We start from the raw sequence: 18,925 nt of genomic DNA on the forward strand, positions 1-18,925 counted from the left end.
TTTGTAAGGGGCGCCGGAAGTTGGCAGACCCGTCAGCTATCCTTGTTCCGTCTCCCTGTAGTGTTTGTCTGATCTTGAATGGGATTGTGCTGAAAATGTTAATTTCCCTTCGGGAATTAATAAAGTATGTCTGAATCTGATCCTGCCAACAACGTCTGATTTTTGGCCCTGCGATGAGGTGGCGACTTGTCCAGGGTGTACCCCGCCTTCCGCCCGATTGTAGCTGAGATAGGCGCCAGCGCCCCCCGCGACCCCGAACGGGAATAAGCGGCAGATAATGGATGGATGGATGATTCTGATATATATATATATATATATATATATATATATATACACACACACAAAAAAAAAAATAATAATAATAATATATATATATACACAAAAAAAAGATATATATATATATATTTGTTTTTTAAATTATATATATTTTAATATAAATTTACTTTTATATTTTATATATGCATGCCAGCATTTTAAACACTTCAAGTACACGCCTTAGAGCAGTGGTTCTCAAATTGGGGTACGTGTACCCTTGGAGGTACTTGTAGGTATGCCAAGGGGTACGTGAGATTGTTTTTAAGTATTCTAAAAAAATATCAGCAATTCAAAAATCCTTTATGAATATTTATTGAATAATACTTCAACAAAATATGAATGTAAGTTCATAAACTGTGAAACGAAATACAACAATGCAATATTCAGTGTTGACAGCTAGATTTTTGTGGACATGTTCCATAAATATTGATGTTAAAGATTTCTTTTTTTGTGAAGAAATGTTTAGATTTAAGTTGATGGATCCAGATGGATCTCTATTACAATCCCCAAAGAGGGCACTTTAAGTTGATGATGACTTCTATGTGTAGAAATCTTTATTTATAATAGAATCACTTGTTTATTTTGGGGAGAGTGGCTGTGCGCAACCCGAGCGTCCCTGGTTCAATCCCCACCTAGAACCAACCTCGTCACGTCCGTTGTGTCCTGAGCAAGACACTTCACCCTTGCTCCTGATGGGTGCTGGTTGGCGCCTTGCATGGCAGCTCCCTCCATCAGTGTGTGAATGTGTGTGTGAATGGGTAAATGTGGAAGTAGTGTCAAAGCGCTTTGAGTACCTTGAAGGTAGAAAAGCGCTATACAAGTACAACCCATTTATTTATTTATTTATTTATTTATTTTTCAAAAAGTTTTAAGTTATTTTCCTATATTTTTTTCCAAATAGTTCAAGAAAAAACACTACAAATGAGCAATATTTTGCACTGTTATACAATTTAATAAATCAGAAACTGATGACGTAGTGCTGTATTTTACTTCTTTATCTCTTTTTTTTCAACCAAAAATGCTTTGCTCTGATTAGGGGGTACTTGAATTAAAAAAAATGTTCACAGGGGGTACATCACTGAAAAAAGGTTGAGAACCACTGCCTTAGAGTAATACATTTTGGTACTTGACGCATGTTAGTTAGCATTTTGGAATGCTAACATGAGCACACTTGCTTTTTTTTAGCTAATTAAGTATGTATTTGGCAGGTTATATTTTCCTATTACATTAATGCTAACTGCCAGCACGCTCGGGGTGGGAATCTTTTGGCACCTTACGATTCAATTCAAAATCGATTATTGATATTACTGTAACGTATTATTTTCGGGTCTCCCCATGTCTAGCATTAAAAGATTACAGTTGGTACAAAATGCGGCTGCTAGACTTTTGACAAGAACAAGAAAGTTTGATCACATTACGCCTGTACTGGCTCACCTGCACTGGCTTCCTGTGCACTTAAGATGTGACTTTAAGGTTTTACTACTTACGTATAAAATACTACACGGTCTAGCTCCATCCTATCTTGCCGATTGTATTGTACCATATGTCCCGGCAAGAAATCTGCGTTCAAAAGACTCCGGCTTATTAGTGATTCCCAAAGCCCAAAAAAAGTCTGCGGGCTATAGAGCGTTTTCATTTCGGGCTCCAGTACTCTGGAATGCCCTCCCGGTAACAGTTCGAGATGCCACCTCAGTAGAAGCATTTAAGTCTCACCTTAAAACTCATCTGTATACTCTAGCCTTTAAATAGACTCCCTTTTTAGACCAGTTGATCTGCCGTTTCTTTTCTTTTTCTTCTATGTCCCACTCTCCCTTGTGGAGGGAGTCCGGTCCGATCCGATCCGGTGGCCATGTACTGCTTGCCTGTGTATCGGCTGGGGACATCTCTGCGCTGCTGATCCGCCTCCGCTTGGGATGTTTTCCTGCTGGCTCCGCTGTGAACGGGACTCTCGCTGCTGTGTTGGATCCGCTTTGGACTGGACTCTCACGACTGTGTTGGATCCATTGTGGATTGAACTTTCACAGTATCATGTTAGACCCGCTCGACATCCATTGCTTTCCTCCTCTCCAAGGTTCTCATAGTCATCATTGTCACCGACGTCCCACTGGGTGTGAGTTTTCCTTGCCCTTATGTGGGCCTACCGAGGATGTCGTGGTGGTTTGTGCAGCCCTTTGAGACACTAGTGATTTAGGGCTATATAAGTAAACATTGATTGATGATTGATATATATAAATAAATAAATGATAAATGGGTTGTACTTGTATAGCGCTTTTCTACCTTCAAGGTACTCAAAGCACTTTGACACTACTTCCACATTCACCCATTCACACACTGATGGAGGGAGCTGCCATGCAAGGCGCTAACCAGCACCCATCAGGAGCAAGGGTGAAGTGTCTTGCTCAGGACACAACGGACGTGACGAGGTTGGTACTAGGTGGGGATTGAACCAGGGACCCACGGGTCGCGTGCGGCCACTCTTCCACCGCGCCACGCCGTCCCCAATATTGATGCACTTTTACCTTTCTTTTCGTTGCACTGAATACGTGTTTATCACTTGCACCTTTAAAGAACAGTGCATTAGTATTAACAGTTGAATTAATTCCCATCACATTTATTACATTAATGAAAATGTGTCAAACTGGGGGCCCTAAAATAAAGGAGCTGGTCTAATTCCTCGGTGAGGTGGCTTGCTGCAGTCAGCCAGATTTTAGAACTCTAATATTGTATGAATAAAAAAATGGCAATCGATTGATCTCAAACCGATATTGCAATGGTCCATGTCCGAGTTGTGATGCATCTAAAAATCGATTATTTACCCCCACCTCCAATGCATGCTATTGTTAGCATAACACTATTACCATGCTCGATTTTTTTGGCGGCTTCACGGTGGCAGAGGGGTTAGTGCGTCTGCCTCACAATACGAAGTTCCTGCAGTCCTGGGTTCAAATCCAGGCTCGGGATCTTTCTGTGTGGAGTTTGCATGTTCTCCCCGTGACTGCGTGGGTTCCCTCCGGGTACTCCGGCTTCCTCCCACCTCCAAAGACATGCACCTGGGGATAGGTTGATTGGCAACACTAAATTGGCCCTAGTGTGTGAATGTGAGTGTGAATGTTGTCTGTCTATCTGTGTTGGCCCTGCGATGAGGTGGCGACTTGTCCAGGGTGTACCCCGCCTTCCGCCCGATTGTAGCTGAGATAGGCGCCAGCGCCCCCCGCGACCCCTAAAAGGGAATAAGCGGTAGGAAATGGATGGATGGATGGATTTTTTTAGCTCATATTTTCTGTTACTTGACACTCTCTGGACAGCGTGCTAACTGTTAGCATTTCAGTTTGGCTATGGCTCTTCATTTCTACCGGAATTTAATTTTCTAGTTCTTTGAAAAAGATCTATATATTTGGCCACCCCTGCTTTTGTGTCAACATCAAACCTGCTGCTCGTAGGCCGCCGCTCTGTTCTGGTAAAACGTTGACAGGTCGCTCTTCTGCTCAGCGGGGCACAGGGCGATGGCCTCGGTGTAGCACTGGATGGCGTTCTCGTACTTGGCCGCCTTGAAGTACTTGTTGCCTCGGTTCTTGGCTCCTTGGGCACGGTCCAAAGGACTCTGTAAGGCCAGACGTGACAATTCTGTATGTGATTCCACAAACCTTGACAACACTTCTGTTGGGAACTGGCGCTCCACAAATCAAAACAGACTAAACAAAAATGCAATAAAAGGAGCTGCTGGGAAGTAATCATTACATTCAATGTGTTAATTATTACAGTTTCTAGAATGTTCCTGGACTTTTACGGTTAATGAGGTTAACAACTAAACAGGGGAAGACTTTTTTAATATTTACGCACAAAGTCTGTGGAGGTTCGTTTGTGCCTTCAGTCCAAAAACTGATTTTACGTAACAATGTTTAGAAATGTCATTTTGTGAACTGAATTTGTTTAACATAAAACTCTGCTGATGATTTCTTCAATAAAAATTGGTGAGCAAAATGTGTGTTTAAAAAATAAGTTTGTTAAAATACATCCGGTCTTCGAATGAGCCAATGAGCTCTTTCAGTCTTTTCCTGAAGCTATTTTGGAAGTTCATTTATGTCTTTATTTAAAAACCTTGTTTAAGTACACTGAATTTTTTTGCGTTTGAATTTTGTGAACTATTTCTAATTATTCAGACAATTCCTTTGAACAAAAATGTGTGAGTAAAGTTTGTGTTAGAGATGTCCGATAATGGCTTTTTTGCCGATATTGTCCAACTCTTAATCACCGACATCGATATATACAGTCGTGGAATGAACACATTATTATGCCTAATTTTGTTGTGATGCCCCGCTGGATACATTAAACAATGTAAAAAGGTTTCCCAAAATAAATTAACTTAAGATATGGAAAAAAAAATGCCAACATGGCACTGCCATAATTGTTATTGAAGTCACAAAGTGCATTATTTTTTTTAACATGCCTCAAAACAGCAGCTTGGAATTTGGGACATGCTCTCCCTGAGAGAGCATGAGGAGGTTGAGGTGGGCAGAGTAGGGTGTAGCAGGGGGGTGTATATTGTAGCGTCCTGAAAGAGTTAGTGCTGCAAGGGGTTCTGGGTATTTGTTCTGTTGTGTTTATGCAGGGTTTCCCACACATTCATTTATTTGTGGCGGCCCGCCACGAAAGAATAACGGCAGCCACAAATACAATAAAATAAAAAATATTTTTTTTTCTTTCGACTTTTGACTCACTCGACCGCTCATAAAAGCAAAGAGACTGTCTGTGAATTGAGCTTGTAGTTACATATTATATAAATATGTAAATATTATATAAATATGTACATAAAGTGTTGTAATTATATTCCAACTCCGCGCTGCCTCTCTCTCCCCCACCCCCGCCGCCCGACCACACCACCACAAATAGATGCCTGACCTGTGGGAAACAGTGGTTTTTGTTGTGTTACGGTGCGGATGTTCTCCCGAAATGTGTTTGTCATTCTTGTTTGGTGTGGGTTCACAGTGTGGCGCATATTTGTAACAGTGTTAAAGTTGTTTATACGGCCACCCTCAGTGTGACCTGTATGGCTGTTGACTAAGTATGCATTGCATTCACTTGTGTGTGAAAAGCCGTAGATGTGTGACTGGGCCGGCACGCAAAGGCAGTGCCTTTAAGGTCTATTGGCGCTCTGTAGCTCTCCCTACGTTCGTGTACATAGCGTGGTGTTAAAAAGTCATGAATTTTACTTTTTGAAACCAAAACTGAATTTAAATTTAGAAAATACATCTATGTCGTGCGTGCAAAAAATCTATGTCGTGCGTGATGACTACGAGAAACCTTGGAGAGGACGGCATATGTGGGCAACCCCCCCCCCACCTCCTCTCTATTCTATTCTACTCTACAATAGGGCCCCACAGCCCTAATTGAAATACCACAACACTCGATATTGTCCATAAGGGACAAGCGGTAGAAAATGGATGGATGTCAGTTACTCAGTGGCCTAGTGGTTAGAGCGTCCGCCCTGAGATCGGTAGGTTGTGAGTTCAAACCCCGGCTGAGTCATACCAAAAGACAATAAAAATGGGAGCCATTACATCCCTGCTTGGCACTCAGCATCAAGGGTTGGAATTGGGGGTTAAATCACCAAAAACGATTCCCAGGCGCGGCCACCGCTGCTGCCCACTGCTCCCCTCACCTCTCAGGGGGTGATCATGGGGACAAGTCAAATGCAGAGGACACATTTCTCCAAAACCTAGTGTATGCCTAACAATCACAAAACGGAAATGCTGATTATCGGTCCTGCTAGACACCGACCTCTATTTAATGATACAACTCTAACATTTGACAACCAAACAATTAAACAAGGCGACACGGTAAAGAATCTGGGTGTTATTTTTGACCCAACTCTCTCCTTTGAGTCACACATTAAAAGCGTTACTAAAACGGCCTTCTTTCATCTCCGTAATATCGCTAAAATTCGCTCCATTCTGTCCACTAAAGACGCTGAGATCATTATCCATGCGTTTGTTACGCCTCGTCTCGATTACTGTAACGTATTATTTTCGGGTCTCCCCATGTCTAGCATTAAAAGATTACAGTTGGTACAAAATGCGGCTGCTAGACTTTTGACAAGAACAAGAAAGTTTGATCACATTACGCCTGTACTGGCTCACCTGCACTGGCTTCCTGTGCACTTTAGATGTGACTTTAAGGTTTTACTACTTACGTATAAAATACTACAAGGTCTAGCTCCATCCTATCTTGCCCATTGTATTGTACCATATGTCCCGGCAAGAAATCTGCCTTCAAAGGACTCCGGCTTATTAGTGATTCCCAAAGCCCAAAAAAAGTCTGCGGGCTATAGAGCGTTTTCATTTCGGGCTCCAGTACTCTGGAATGCCCTCCCGGTAAAAGTTCGAGATGCCACCTCAGTAGAAGCATTTAAGTCTCACCTTAAAACTCATTTGTATACTCTAGCCTTTAAATAGACTCCCTTTTTAGACCAGTTGATCTGCCGTTTCTTTTCTTTTTCTCCTATGTCCCACTCTCCCTTGTGGAGGGGGTCCGATCCGGTGGCCATGTACTGCTCGCCTGTGTATCGGCTGGGGACATCTCTGCGCTGCTGATCCGCCTCCGCTTGGGATGGTTTCCTGCTGGCTCCACTGTGAACGGGATTCGTCCAAAGCGGATCCAACGACTGTGTTGGATCCATTATGGATTGAACTTTCACAGTATCATGTTAGACCCGCTCGACATCCATTGCTTTCCTCCTCTCCAAGGTTCTCATAGTCATCATTATCACCGACGTCCCACTGGGTGTGAGTTTTTCCTTGCCCTTATGTGGGCCTACCGAGGATGTCGTAGTGGTTTGTGCAGCCCTTTGAGACACTAGTGATTTAGGGCTATATAAGTAAACATTGATTGATTGATGAGTTAACTTTTTAAAATTTCAGAACTTGCACACCAAAGCAACTGGAAATGACTGTGACGTATGTATTTTCCGCGCATGCGTACTAGGTCGCGTTGCGCCGGCGGGCGGGGGTCTCAAACGGATAAGGTTAACTGTGATTTAGCCAGGATAACCTTATCTGGCTTAGTGTAAACGGGGCCTTGAACTCAACACTTAGTTGTATTAAATTGTCAGCAAAATGTTATGTAAAAATGTATACATAAATATATTTGGCACCATAGACGCAACTGAAGCTCCTGGCAACCATTCAGACTTCAATAGAGTTCCTCAGTTAGTGCATGAAAGATCATTAACGTCTGTTTATCGGGACAAGCGGTAAAAAAAATGGATAATGTGCAGTTGAAAGCATGAAAGGCGAGCTTAGCATTAGCACACTGTTAAATCCACCGCAAGAGATAAGACCGGCAAAGCATGACCGCCTCGCCCGCTGAAGGCAGCCTGTCAGCGGGCAGGTGCCCTTGGCAGCACGGCACGCTCACATGCGGCCGAGATAAGTGGCCCACACACGGAACACAGCATGTTGAAAGCCGGGCGGCCTGTTAGAGCACATCATGAAGTTAAATGGAGGCGCTGTACCATGGAGATGTCCGCCTCCTGCTTGGCCCGGGAGGCGCCGTCCTGGCCCTGCTCCGGACTAGCGCTGCCTTCGGGTGTTATCCGCTCCCCGCTGCCTTTGCCTCGGCTCTCCTTCGTCCTCCTGCGGTTCCACAGGTACACAGCACCGACTCCCAGCACGATGGGAGTGCCGACCAGCAGAGCCAGCTGCCAACGGGGTAGTCCGCTGCCGGAGTGCGGCTCTATCGGCTTGGAGGCGGCCATGATGCGCGACCCAGGATCCGCTAGCTGCGTGTAGCCAGGAAGCTAGTCAGCTACTTTTTTTTTGGACATAACTTTATTTACACACGTGTGGCCAATAAGATTGTCAGCTTTTTTTGTCCATAACTTTATTTACACACATGTAGCCAGTAAGATAGTCAGCTTTTTTGTACATAACTTTATTTACACACATGTAGCCAATAAGATTGTCAGCTTTTTTTATCCATAACTTTATTTACACACATGTAGCCAGTAAGCTTGTCAGCTTTTTTCGTCCATAATTTTATTTACACATGTCTAGCCAGTAAGCTAGTCAGCTACTTTTTTTGGACATACCTTTATTTACACACGTGCAGCCAATAAGATTGTCAGCTTTTTTTGTCCATAACTTTATTTACACACATGTAGCCAGTAAGATAGTCAGTTTTTTTGTACATAACTTTATTTACACACGTGCAGCCAGTAAGATAGTCAGCTTTTTTTGTCCATAACTTTATTTACACACATGTAGCCATTAAGATAGTCAGCTTTTTTTGTACATAACTATATTTACACACGTGCAGCCAGTAAGCTTGTCAGCTTTTTTCGTCCATAACTTTATTTACACATGTCTAGCCAGTAAGGTAGTCAGCTACTTTTTGTGGACCTAACTTTATTTACATACGTGTGTAGCCAATAAGATTGTCAGCTTTTTTTGTCCATAACTTTATTTACACACGTGCAGCCAGTAAGATAGTCAGCTTTTTTTTTACATAACTTTATTTACACACGTGCAGCCGGTAAGCTTGTCAGCTTTTTTCGTCCATAACTTTATTTACACATGTCTAGCCAGTAAGCTAGTCAGCTACTTTTTTTGGACCTAACTTTATTTACACACGTGTAGCCAATAAGATTGTCTGCTTTTTTTGTCCATAACTTTATTTACACACATGTAGTCAGTAGGATAGTCAGCTTTTTTTGTACAAAACTTTATTTACACACGTGCAGCCAGTAAGCTTGTCAGCTTTTTTCGTCCATAACTTTATTTACACGTCTAGCCAGTAAGCTAATCAGCTACTTTTTTGGACCTAACTTTATTTACACACGTGTGTAGCCACTAAGATTGTCAGCTTTTTTTTTTTGTACATAACTTTTATTTACACACGTGTTGGCAGTAAAGATTTTTTTTTAACGTGGTACATAACTTTAATTACACATGTGTAGCCAGTAAGCAAGTAAGCTTTTTTTTTTATTTTTAGCCTGTAAGCTAGTTAGCTTTGCGCATTTTTTGTATGTAACTTTATTTACACACACGTAGCCAGTAAGATAGTCATCTTTTTTTGTACATAATTTTATTTACACACGTGCGGCCAGTAAGCTTGTCAGCTTTTTTCGTCCATAACTTTATTTACACATGTCTAGCCAGTAAGCTAGTCAGCTACTTTTTTGGACCTAACTTTATTTACACACGTGTGTAGCCACTAAGATTGTCAGCTCTTTTTTTTGTACATAACTTTATTTACACACGTGTTGGCAGTAAAGATTTTTTTTTAATGTGGTACATAACTTTAATTACACATGTGTAGCCAGTAAGCAAGTAAGCTTTTTTTTAATTTTTAGCCTGTAAGCTAGTTAGCGTTGCACATTTTTTTGTATGTAACTTTATTTACACACATGTAGCCAGTAAGATAGTCAGCTTTTTTTCTACATAACTTTATTTACACACGTGCAGCCAGTAAGCTTGTCAGCTTTTTTCGTCCATAACTTTATTTACACATGTCTAGCCAGTAAGCTAGTCAGCTACTTTTTGTGGACCTAACTTTATTTACACACGTGTTGCCAGTAAAGATTTTTTTTTTAATGTGGTACATAACTTTAATTACACATGTGTAGCCAGTAAGCAAGTAAGCTTTTTTTTAATTTTTAGCCTGTAAGCTAGTTAGCTTTGCACATTTTTTTTTGTATGTAACTTTATTTACACACATGTAGCCAGTAAGATAGTCAGCTTTTTTTGTACATAACTTTATTTACACACGTGCAGTCAGTAAGCTTGTCAGCTTTTTTCGTCCATAACTTTATTTACACATGTCTAGCCAGTAAGCTAGTCAGCTACTTTTTTTGTCCATAACTTTATTTACACACGTGTAGCCACTAAGATTGTCAGCTCTTTTTTTTGTACATAACTTTTATTTACACACGTGTTGGCAGTAAAGATTTTTTTTTAACGTGGTACATAACTTTAATTACACATGTGTAGCCAGTAAGCAAGTAAGCTTTTTTTTTAATTTTTAGCCTGTAAGCTAGTTAGCTTTGCGCATTTTTTGTATGTAACTTTATTTACACACACGTAGCCAGTAAGATAGTCAGCTTTTTTTGTACATAATTTTATTTACACACGTGCGGCCAGTAAGCTTGTCAGCTTTTTTCGTCCATAACTTTATTTACACATGTCTAGCCAGTAAGCTAGTCAGCTACTTTTTTTGGACCTAACTTTATTTACACACGTGTGTAGCCACTAAGATTGTCAGCTCTTTTTTTTTTTACATAACTTTTATTTACACACGTGTTGGCAGTAAAGATTTTTTTTTAACGTGGTACATAACTTTAATTACACATGTGTAGCCAGTAAGCAAATAAGCTTTTTTTTTTATTTTTAGCCTGTAAGCTAGTTAGCTTTGCGCATTTTTTGTATGTAACTTTATTTACACACACGTAGCCAGTAAGATAGTCAGCTTTTTTTGTACATAATTTTATTTACACACGTGCGGCCAGTAAGCTTGTCAGCTTTTTTCGTCCATAACTTTATTTACACATGTCTAGCCAGTAAGCTAGTCGGCTACTTTTTTGGACCTAACTTTATTTACACACGTGTGTAGCCAATAAGATTGTCAGCTCTTTTTTTTGCACATAACTTTATTTACACACGTGTTGCCAGTAAGCTAGTCAGATTTTTTTTTTTTAATGTGGTACATAACTTTAATTACACATGTGTAGCCAGTAAATAAATGGGTTGTACTTGTATAGCGCTTTTCTACCTTCAAGGTACTCAAAGCGCTTTGACATTACTTCCACATTTACCCATTCACATACACATTCACACACTGATGGAGGGAGCTGCCATGCAAGGCGCCAACCAGCACCCATCAGGAGCAAGGGTGAAGTGTCTTGCTCAGGACACAACGGACGTGACGAGGTTGGTTCTAGGTGGGATTTGAACCAGTGACCCTCGGGTTGCGCACGGCCACTATCCCACTGCGCCACGCCGTCCCTACAATATATTTGACTCCCAGTGTGCGTGGGAGCCAGAGTATGGCCCCAGCCGCCCAGAGAGCCCAACCCAAACAGCAGGTGTGGCGCCCAGGGAACCAGAGACCACCGGCCCCACGCAGCCAGGCCGCCCAGCGACGAGAACCCCAGAGCCCGGCCCACCGCGCCGCTCGGAAGAGCCAGCAGCAGGCCGCAGACGGATGCGCCCGGCAGAGGACAGGGCACGAGAGAAGTACTAAAAATTTCAGTGTATAACAATTAAGTGTTTAAAAAAAATCAGTGTAAAAATATTCAGTGTTTAAAAATTCAGTGTATATTCAGTCTTTAAAACGTCAGTGTAAAAAATTCAGTGTATAAAAATTAAGTATTTTAAGAAATCAGTGGAAAAATATCAAATAAAAAAAATCAGTGCAAAAATAATTATTATTTAAAATTTCAGTGTATGAAAATTAAGTGTTCAAAAATTCAGTTTTGAAAAAAATCAGTGTATAAAAATTCAGTGTAAAAAAAATCACTGTTTAATAAAATCAGTATAAAAATATTCAGTATTTAAAATTTCAGTGTATAAAAAATAAATTTTTAAAAAAATCATTGTAAAAATATTCAGTTTTTAAAATTTCAGTGTATAAAAATTAAGTGTTTAAAAATCAGTGTAAAAATATAAAATAAAAAAAATCAGCGTAAAAATATTTAGTATTAAAAATTTCAGTGTATGAAAATCTGAATGACGTCAGTATAACATTTTTTGTGTAAAAATATTTAAGTGTTTAAACATTCAGTGTATACAAAAACTAAGTTTAAAAAAATCAGTGTAAAAATATTCAGTATTTAAAATTTTTGTGTATAAAAATTCTGTGTAAAAAATGTCAATGGTTAGAAAATTACTGTAAAAATATTTAGCGTTTAAAAATTCAATGTTTAAAAAATCAGTGTAAAAATATTCAGTGTAAAAATATTCAGTGTTTTAAAAAGTCAGTGTAAAATATTCAGTATATAAAATGTCATTGTATAAAAATTAAGTGTTTCAAAATTCAGTGTTTAAAAAAATCAGTGTAAAAATATTCAGTGTTTAAAAATTCAGTGTTTAAAACGTCAGTGTGAAAATTTTTATGTATAAATATTCAGTGTATAAAACACAATGTTTAAACAAATCAGTGTAAAATATTCATCGTTTAAAAAAATCTGCGTAAAAATATTCAGTATTAAAAATTCCAGAGTATAAAATGAAGTGTTTAAAAAAAATCTGTGTAAAAATATTCAGTGTTTAAAAATTCAGTGTACGTATATTCAGTCTTTAAAACGTCAGTGTAAAAAATTCAGTGTAAAAAAAATCAATGATTAAAAAATCAGTGTAAAATATTTAATGTTTAAAAAAATCAGTGTAAAAAATATTCAGTATTTAAAATTTCAGTGTATAAAAAATAAGTATTTTAAAAAATCAAAAATCAGTGTAAAAATGTTAAATTAAAAAAATCTGTGTAAAAATATTAAAGGAAAAAAATCAGTGTAAAAATAATTAGTATTTAAAATTTCGGTGTATGAAAATTAAGTGTTTGAAAAATAAATTTATAAAAAAAATCAGTGTAAAAAAAATCTATGTTTAAAAAAATCTGTGTAAAAATGTTCAGTATTTAAAATTTCAGTGTATGAAAATAAAGTGTTTAAAAAAATCAGTGTGAATGTATTCAGTTTTTAAAATTTCAGTGTATAAAAATTAAGTGTTTAAAAAATCAGTGTAAAAATATTAAATGAAAAAAAATTGTGTCAAAATATTTAGTATGTAAAATTTCAGTGTATGAAAATTAAGTGTTTAAAACTTCAGTGTTTAAAAAAATCTGTGTATGAAAATTACGTGTAAAAAAAACAACAATGTCTAAAAAAATCTGTGTAAAATCTACAAGGTTTAAAAAATATCAGAATTTCATTGTATAAAAAATAACTGTTTAGAAAAATCAGTGTAAAAATATTCAGTGTTTAAAAATTCAGTGTGAAAAAATCAATGTAAAAATATTCAGTGTTTAAAAATCAAGTGTATAAAATTTAAGTGTTTGATGAATCAGTGTAAAAAAAATCAATGTTTAAAAAAATAAGTCTAAAAATATTCAGTATTTAAAATTTCAGTGTATAAAAGTTAAGCGTACAAAAGAAATAGTGTAAAAATATTAAATAAAAACATTTTGTGTAAAAAATATTTAGTATTTCAAATTTCAGTGTATGAAAATTAAGTTTTTAAAATTTAAGTGTTTAAAAAAATCAGTGTATGAAATTCAGTGTAAAAAAAACAATGTAAGTTCACAAAATTCGAACAGAAATGATTAACAAAGACACAAATGAACCTCCTCTCGCCCTCCTTGCATGACTTTGTCCACCTACTGCTTTAGATTGACGGGGATCGAAACTGAAAGTTAACTTCACGACGTTCTTCTCCCTTGGTCTCGTTCCTGGTGGCCTCTTCTTCTGGAGATGAGAAACAATGTGTGTGTTTGCGGGGTCAGGAAACATGGTGCACACACTGTTGTGTACATGTGATGAGATCTCACGTAGAATACATTGTGCCCGAAGGTGGAACAATTTGTTGTTGTCAGACTCTAGGTTAGCATGGTGTGTGTGTGTGTGTGTGTGTGTGTGTGTGTGTGTGTGCGTGCGTGCGTGTGTGTATACCAAACACACACTGTCCCATTTGTCTGATGCTACTCGATTCTGGCCAGCAGCCAAGCGTCCTCAACCTAAAAGCTGCCAGCTCGTCACTTTTTCAGAGTTATTGGGTAGAAACTCTTTGATTTGTTGTTGGTGTTGTGAAGATGAAGACCATGTCAGTCCAGGAGGTGTTGAACTTTTCTGATATCTTCCTAGGATAGGATAGGATAGGATAGGATAGGACTTTATTGTCATTGCACAAGTGCAACGAAACTACGTTTTCCACTACAAACCTGTTCAACATTAGACAAACAAACAGTGTACAGGGTTACAAAACCGGAACGCTGATGGGTCACCAAAGGCGCCCCGTTAGGAAAACAAGCGGTGGTGAAGGCGTGGGGTGGAGGAGGGTGTGTGTGTGTGTGTGTGTATGCCCATTGTCTTGGGTGTGTTGATGTAGTGTCCATAGGCCTGGGGCTGTTCTGGATGCAAACAAAAGTTGGACTCCAGGTGTCATTGAGGAGGGAGGGAGCTCAAAAAGCGTCCATCATTGAGGTGACCTCGGGGGATGTTTTCAGAACAGCCTGTTTCTGTTGTTTACAGCGTCAAGGCCATTCGAGGGAGTCAAATCGTAGATTAGGATGTTTGTTTTCCGCGAGCAGACATTGCGACGAACAGCCTTTGGTCTCCTTGAGTTGTTACATTGGTCTTACGAAATTTACGATTACACCAGAGCAGGGGTGCCCATTACGTCGATCGCGAGCTACCAGTCGACCGCGGGGGGTGTGTCAGTCGATCTCCAGCCAGGCTTTTAAAAAGAATACATCTAAAAATGAGTGATCATCAATCTTCACCAAGACGTCACTTAAATGACATTCACGGTACCGGAGGGTCTTGTGAGATGACGCTGGCTGCTGCAAGATCATTATTATGAAAATATGACCGAGAGGAAGGCGAGAAACACTTTTTATTTCAACAGACTCTCGCGCCGTACCTTCCGTCAAAACTCTAAAGGCCGACTGCACATTTCCTATCTTCACAATAAAAGCCCTGCTTCATGCTGCCTGCGCTAACTAAATACAGAGTCTCGGAAAACTGGCGTGCACAAGCGATCCCTCAGAAAGCTGGCGTGCACATCACTTGTGCACGCCAGCTTTCCGAGACTCTTATTTTGTTAGCGCAGGCAGCATGAAGCAGGGCTTTTATTGTGAAGATAGGAAATGTGCAGTCGGCCTTTAGAGTTTTGACGGAAGGGACGGCGCGAGAGTCTGTTGAAATAAAAATTGTTTCTCGCCTTCCTCTCTGTCATTTTTTCATGATAATGAACTGGCAGCAGCCAGCGTCATCTCACAAGACCCTCGGGTGCCGTGAATGTCAATCAAGCAAGCTACGGAATTTGCCGCCAATGTTTTTCTTGTAAAGTGTATGGAAGCTGGATGAATTAGATGCCAAAAACCAACAACTTTCATGTGGTATTGTACAGAAAGGACAACTTTTTTTCTCCTCCATTTGAAAATGTGGGCGTTATCATCATTACTGTCTGATTCCAATCAATGCAAGTCATCAGAATCAGGTAATACACCAACTTATATTCTTGTCTTCGTGAAAGAAAGACATCTATATGTGTTACACATGCTTGTATTATCATTAAACACATTTAACTTGTTTACAAAAAAGTCTCTTTCATAAATAAATAAATATAAATGATATATATAAATGAGGTAGATCCCCCTCGAGTTGGTCAATTGAAAAGTAGCTCGCCTGCAGAAAAAGTGTGGGCACCCCTGCACCAGAGCAATGCCCAGTCCAATCAGCACGGTTCCAAATAGAGAGATGTCTTCCACGTCCTTGATGGAAAGGACTGAGAGGCACATGATTCACGTACCCCGCAGCGATGGTTCCATCAGGGCAGCCAGGCTCCCCCGAACCTCTTTTCCTTCCATGTCTGCTATTTAGATTTCGAGGACAGCGCAAAGAAAGAGGCTTCACAAAAGTTTAGACAAGACAAAACAAAGAGAGCAAGCAGGGAGAAGAAGGGAGTGGGGAAAAAAATGTGCCCGCCCTCACCAGAGGCAAGACAGAAATTCTTGTCTCCTGCTCAGTGATTAGTGTTAGAATAATTGTTTCTAAGTTATCACTTTGTGTTACAAACCCCGTTTCCATATGAGTTGGGAAATTGTGTTAGATGTAAATATAAACGGAATACAATGATTTGCAAATCCTTTTCAACCCATATTCAGTTGAATGCACTACAAAGACAACATATTTGGTGTTCAAACTCATACACTTTATTTTTTTTTGCAAATAATAATTACCTTAGAATTTCATGGCTGCAACACGTGCCAAAGTAGTTGGGAAAGGGCATGTTCACCACTGTGTTACATCACCTTTTCTTTTAACAACACTCAATAAACGTTTGGGAACGGAGGAAACTAATTGTTGAAGCTTTGAAAGTGGAATTCTTTCCCATTCTTGTTTTATGTAGAGCTTTAGTCGTTCAACAGTCCGCTGTCGTATTTTACGCTTCATAATGCGCCACACATTTTCCATGGGAGACAGGTCTGGACTGCAGGCGGGCCAGGAAAGTACCCACACTCTTTTACTACGAAGCCACGCTTTTGTAACAAGTGGCTTGGCATTGTCTTGCTGAAATAAGCAGGGGCGTCCATGATAACGTTTCTTGGGCAACAACATATGTTGCTCCAAAACCTGTATGGACCTTTCAGCATTAATGGTGCCTTCACAGATGTGTAAGTTACCCATGCCTTGGGCACTAATACACCCAAATACCATCACAGATGCTGGCCTGTGAACTTTGCGCCTATAACAATCCGAATGGTTATTTTCCTCTTTGTTCTGGAGGACACCACATCCTCTGTTTCCAAATATAATTTGAAATGTGAACTCGTCAGACCACATGACACCTGTCCACATTGCATGAGTCCATCTTAGGTGAGCTCGGGCCCAGCCAAGCCGGCGGCGTTTCAGGGTGTTGTTGATAAATGGGTTTGGCTTTGCATAGTAGAGTTTTAACTTGCACTTACAGATGTAGCGACCAACTGTAGTTACTGACAGTGGTTTTATGAAGTGTTCCTGAGCCCATGTGGTGATATCCTTTACACACTGCTGTCGGTTGTTGATGCAATACCGCCTGAGGGATCAAAAGTCTAAAATATCATCCCTTACATGCAGTGATTTCTCCAGATTCTCTGAACTTTTTGACAATTTTACGGACCGTAGATGGTAAAAACCCCAAAATTCCTTGCAATAGCTCGTTGCGAAATGTTGTTCCAAAACTGTTCGACAATTTGTTGACAAAGTGGTGACCCTCACCCCATCCTTGTTTGTGAATTACTTAGCATTTCATGGAAGCTGCTTTTATACCCAATCATGGCACCCACCTGTTCCCAATTAGCCTGCACACCTGTGGGATGTTCCATATAAGGGTTTGATGAGCATTCCTCAATTTTATCAGTATTTATTGCCACCTTTCCCAACTTCTTTGTCACGTGTTGCTGGCATCAAATTCTAAAGTTAATGATTATTTGCAAAAAAAAAAAAGATGTTTATCAATTTGAACATCAAATATGTTGTCTTTGTAGCATATTCAACTGAATATGGGTTGAAAAGGATTTGCAAATCATTGTATTCCGTTTATATTTACATCAAACTCAATTTCCCAACTCATATGGAAACGGGGTTTGTACATTGAGTGCCCGGCGAGATGCAAAAACATGTCTATGAACCTACCAAGAAGAAGGCTTGTAAAGCTCCACTGTGTAGGATGGGAAGCAACATGGAGGTGTTCTGTTTCTTTCATGTATTGTAATCGACAGGAAGATTTTGTCGTGACCCAAGAACTACAAAGCGGCGAGGAAGCAGGGCCCGACTCCCATCCAGGCACCGCTTTTTTAAACTCTTTTACGAACCTCTGTTTGAAGCTTTTTACGACCTCTTTTTTTTGAACCGACCTTTTCTTTTGAACTGTTTCGTAATCAAAGGCGACGGCTGTTTGCGACCCCGTCCCTTCGGAAGCAGCTGTCGCCATGTGGTCAGGGACGGTCCAAATACAAGAAGGAGGCGTGCAATCTTTTTTGCAGAGCGTGATGACACCGTGCAAGGGTGCAGATGTACACGTTTCTCCTCACTGAGCCAAATTGAATTCTGTCTCTGTTTGATTCCTTGCTTCTTGTCTTGTTTAATAGATGTCATCAGTGTTTGAACCGGACAATTAGTGTGAGCAAATCTGAGCGATATGAAGGGCCTGTACTGGCTCACCTGCACTGGCTTCCTGTGCACTTAAGATGTGACTTTAAGGTTTTACTACTTACGTATAAAATACTACACGGTCTAGCTCCAGCCTATCTTCCCGATTGTATTGTACCGTATGTCCCGGCAAGAAATCTGCGTTCAAAAGACTCCGGCTTATTAGTGATTCCTAGAGCCCAAAAAAAGTCTGCGGGCTATAGAGCGTTTTCCGTTCGGGCTCCAGTACTCTGGAATGCCCTCCCGGTAACAGTTCGAGATGCCACCTCGGTAGAAGCATTTAAGTCTCACCTTAAAACTCATCTGTATACTCTAGCCTTTAAATAGACCTCCTTTTTAGACCAGTTGATCTGCCGCTTCTTTTCTTTCTCCTATGTCCCCCCCTCCCTTGTGGAGGGGGTCCGGTCCGATGACCATGGATGAAGTACTGGCTGTCCAGAGTCGAGACCCAGGATGGACCGCTTGCCTGTATCGGTTGGGGACATCTCTACGCTGCTGATCCGCTTGAGATGGTTTCCTGTGGATGGGACTCTCGCTGCTGTCTTGGATCCGCTTGAACTGAACTCTCGCGGCTGTGTTGGAGCCACTATGGATTGAACTTTCACAGTATCATGTTAGACCCGCTCGACATCCATTGCTTTCGGTCCCCTAGAGGGGGGGGGGGTTGCCCACATCTGAGGTCCTCTCCAAGGTTTCTCATAGTCAGCATTG

The 18,925-nt window shown here is 40.1% G+C and overlaps 2 protein-coding genes across 3 annotated transcripts in view; one reads left to right on the forward strand and one right to left on the reverse strand.

The window, feature by feature from the left end:
* The window catches only part of LOC133543385 (mitochondrial import receptor subunit TOM70-like), a 36,529-nt gene extending 28,406 nt beyond the window's left edge, over positions 1-8,123 (reverse strand). The window contains exons 1-2 of the mRNA XM_061887925.1: positions 7,826-8,123; positions 3,743-3,916 (exon numbers count right to left, since the gene is read on the reverse strand). Coding sequence (XP_061743909.1) covers positions 3,743-3,916; positions 7,826-8,068 — 417 coding nt within the window. The 5' untranslated portion in view covers positions 8,069-8,123. The remainder of the gene's footprint in view (positions 1-3,742; positions 3,917-7,825) is intronic.
* Positions 1-18,925, forward strand: part of LOC133543404 (uncharacterized) — a 428,419-nt gene that overhangs the window by 148,813 nt on the left and 260,681 nt on the right. The window lies entirely within an intron of this gene.

This window comes from Nerophis ophidion, linkage group LG26 (assembly GCF_033978795.1).
Source record: "Nerophis ophidion isolate RoL-2023_Sa linkage group LG26, RoL_Noph_v1.0, whole genome shotgun sequence".
Lineage (NCBI taxonomy): Eukaryota > Metazoa > Chordata > Actinopteri > Syngnathiformes > Syngnathidae > Nerophis > Nerophis ophidion.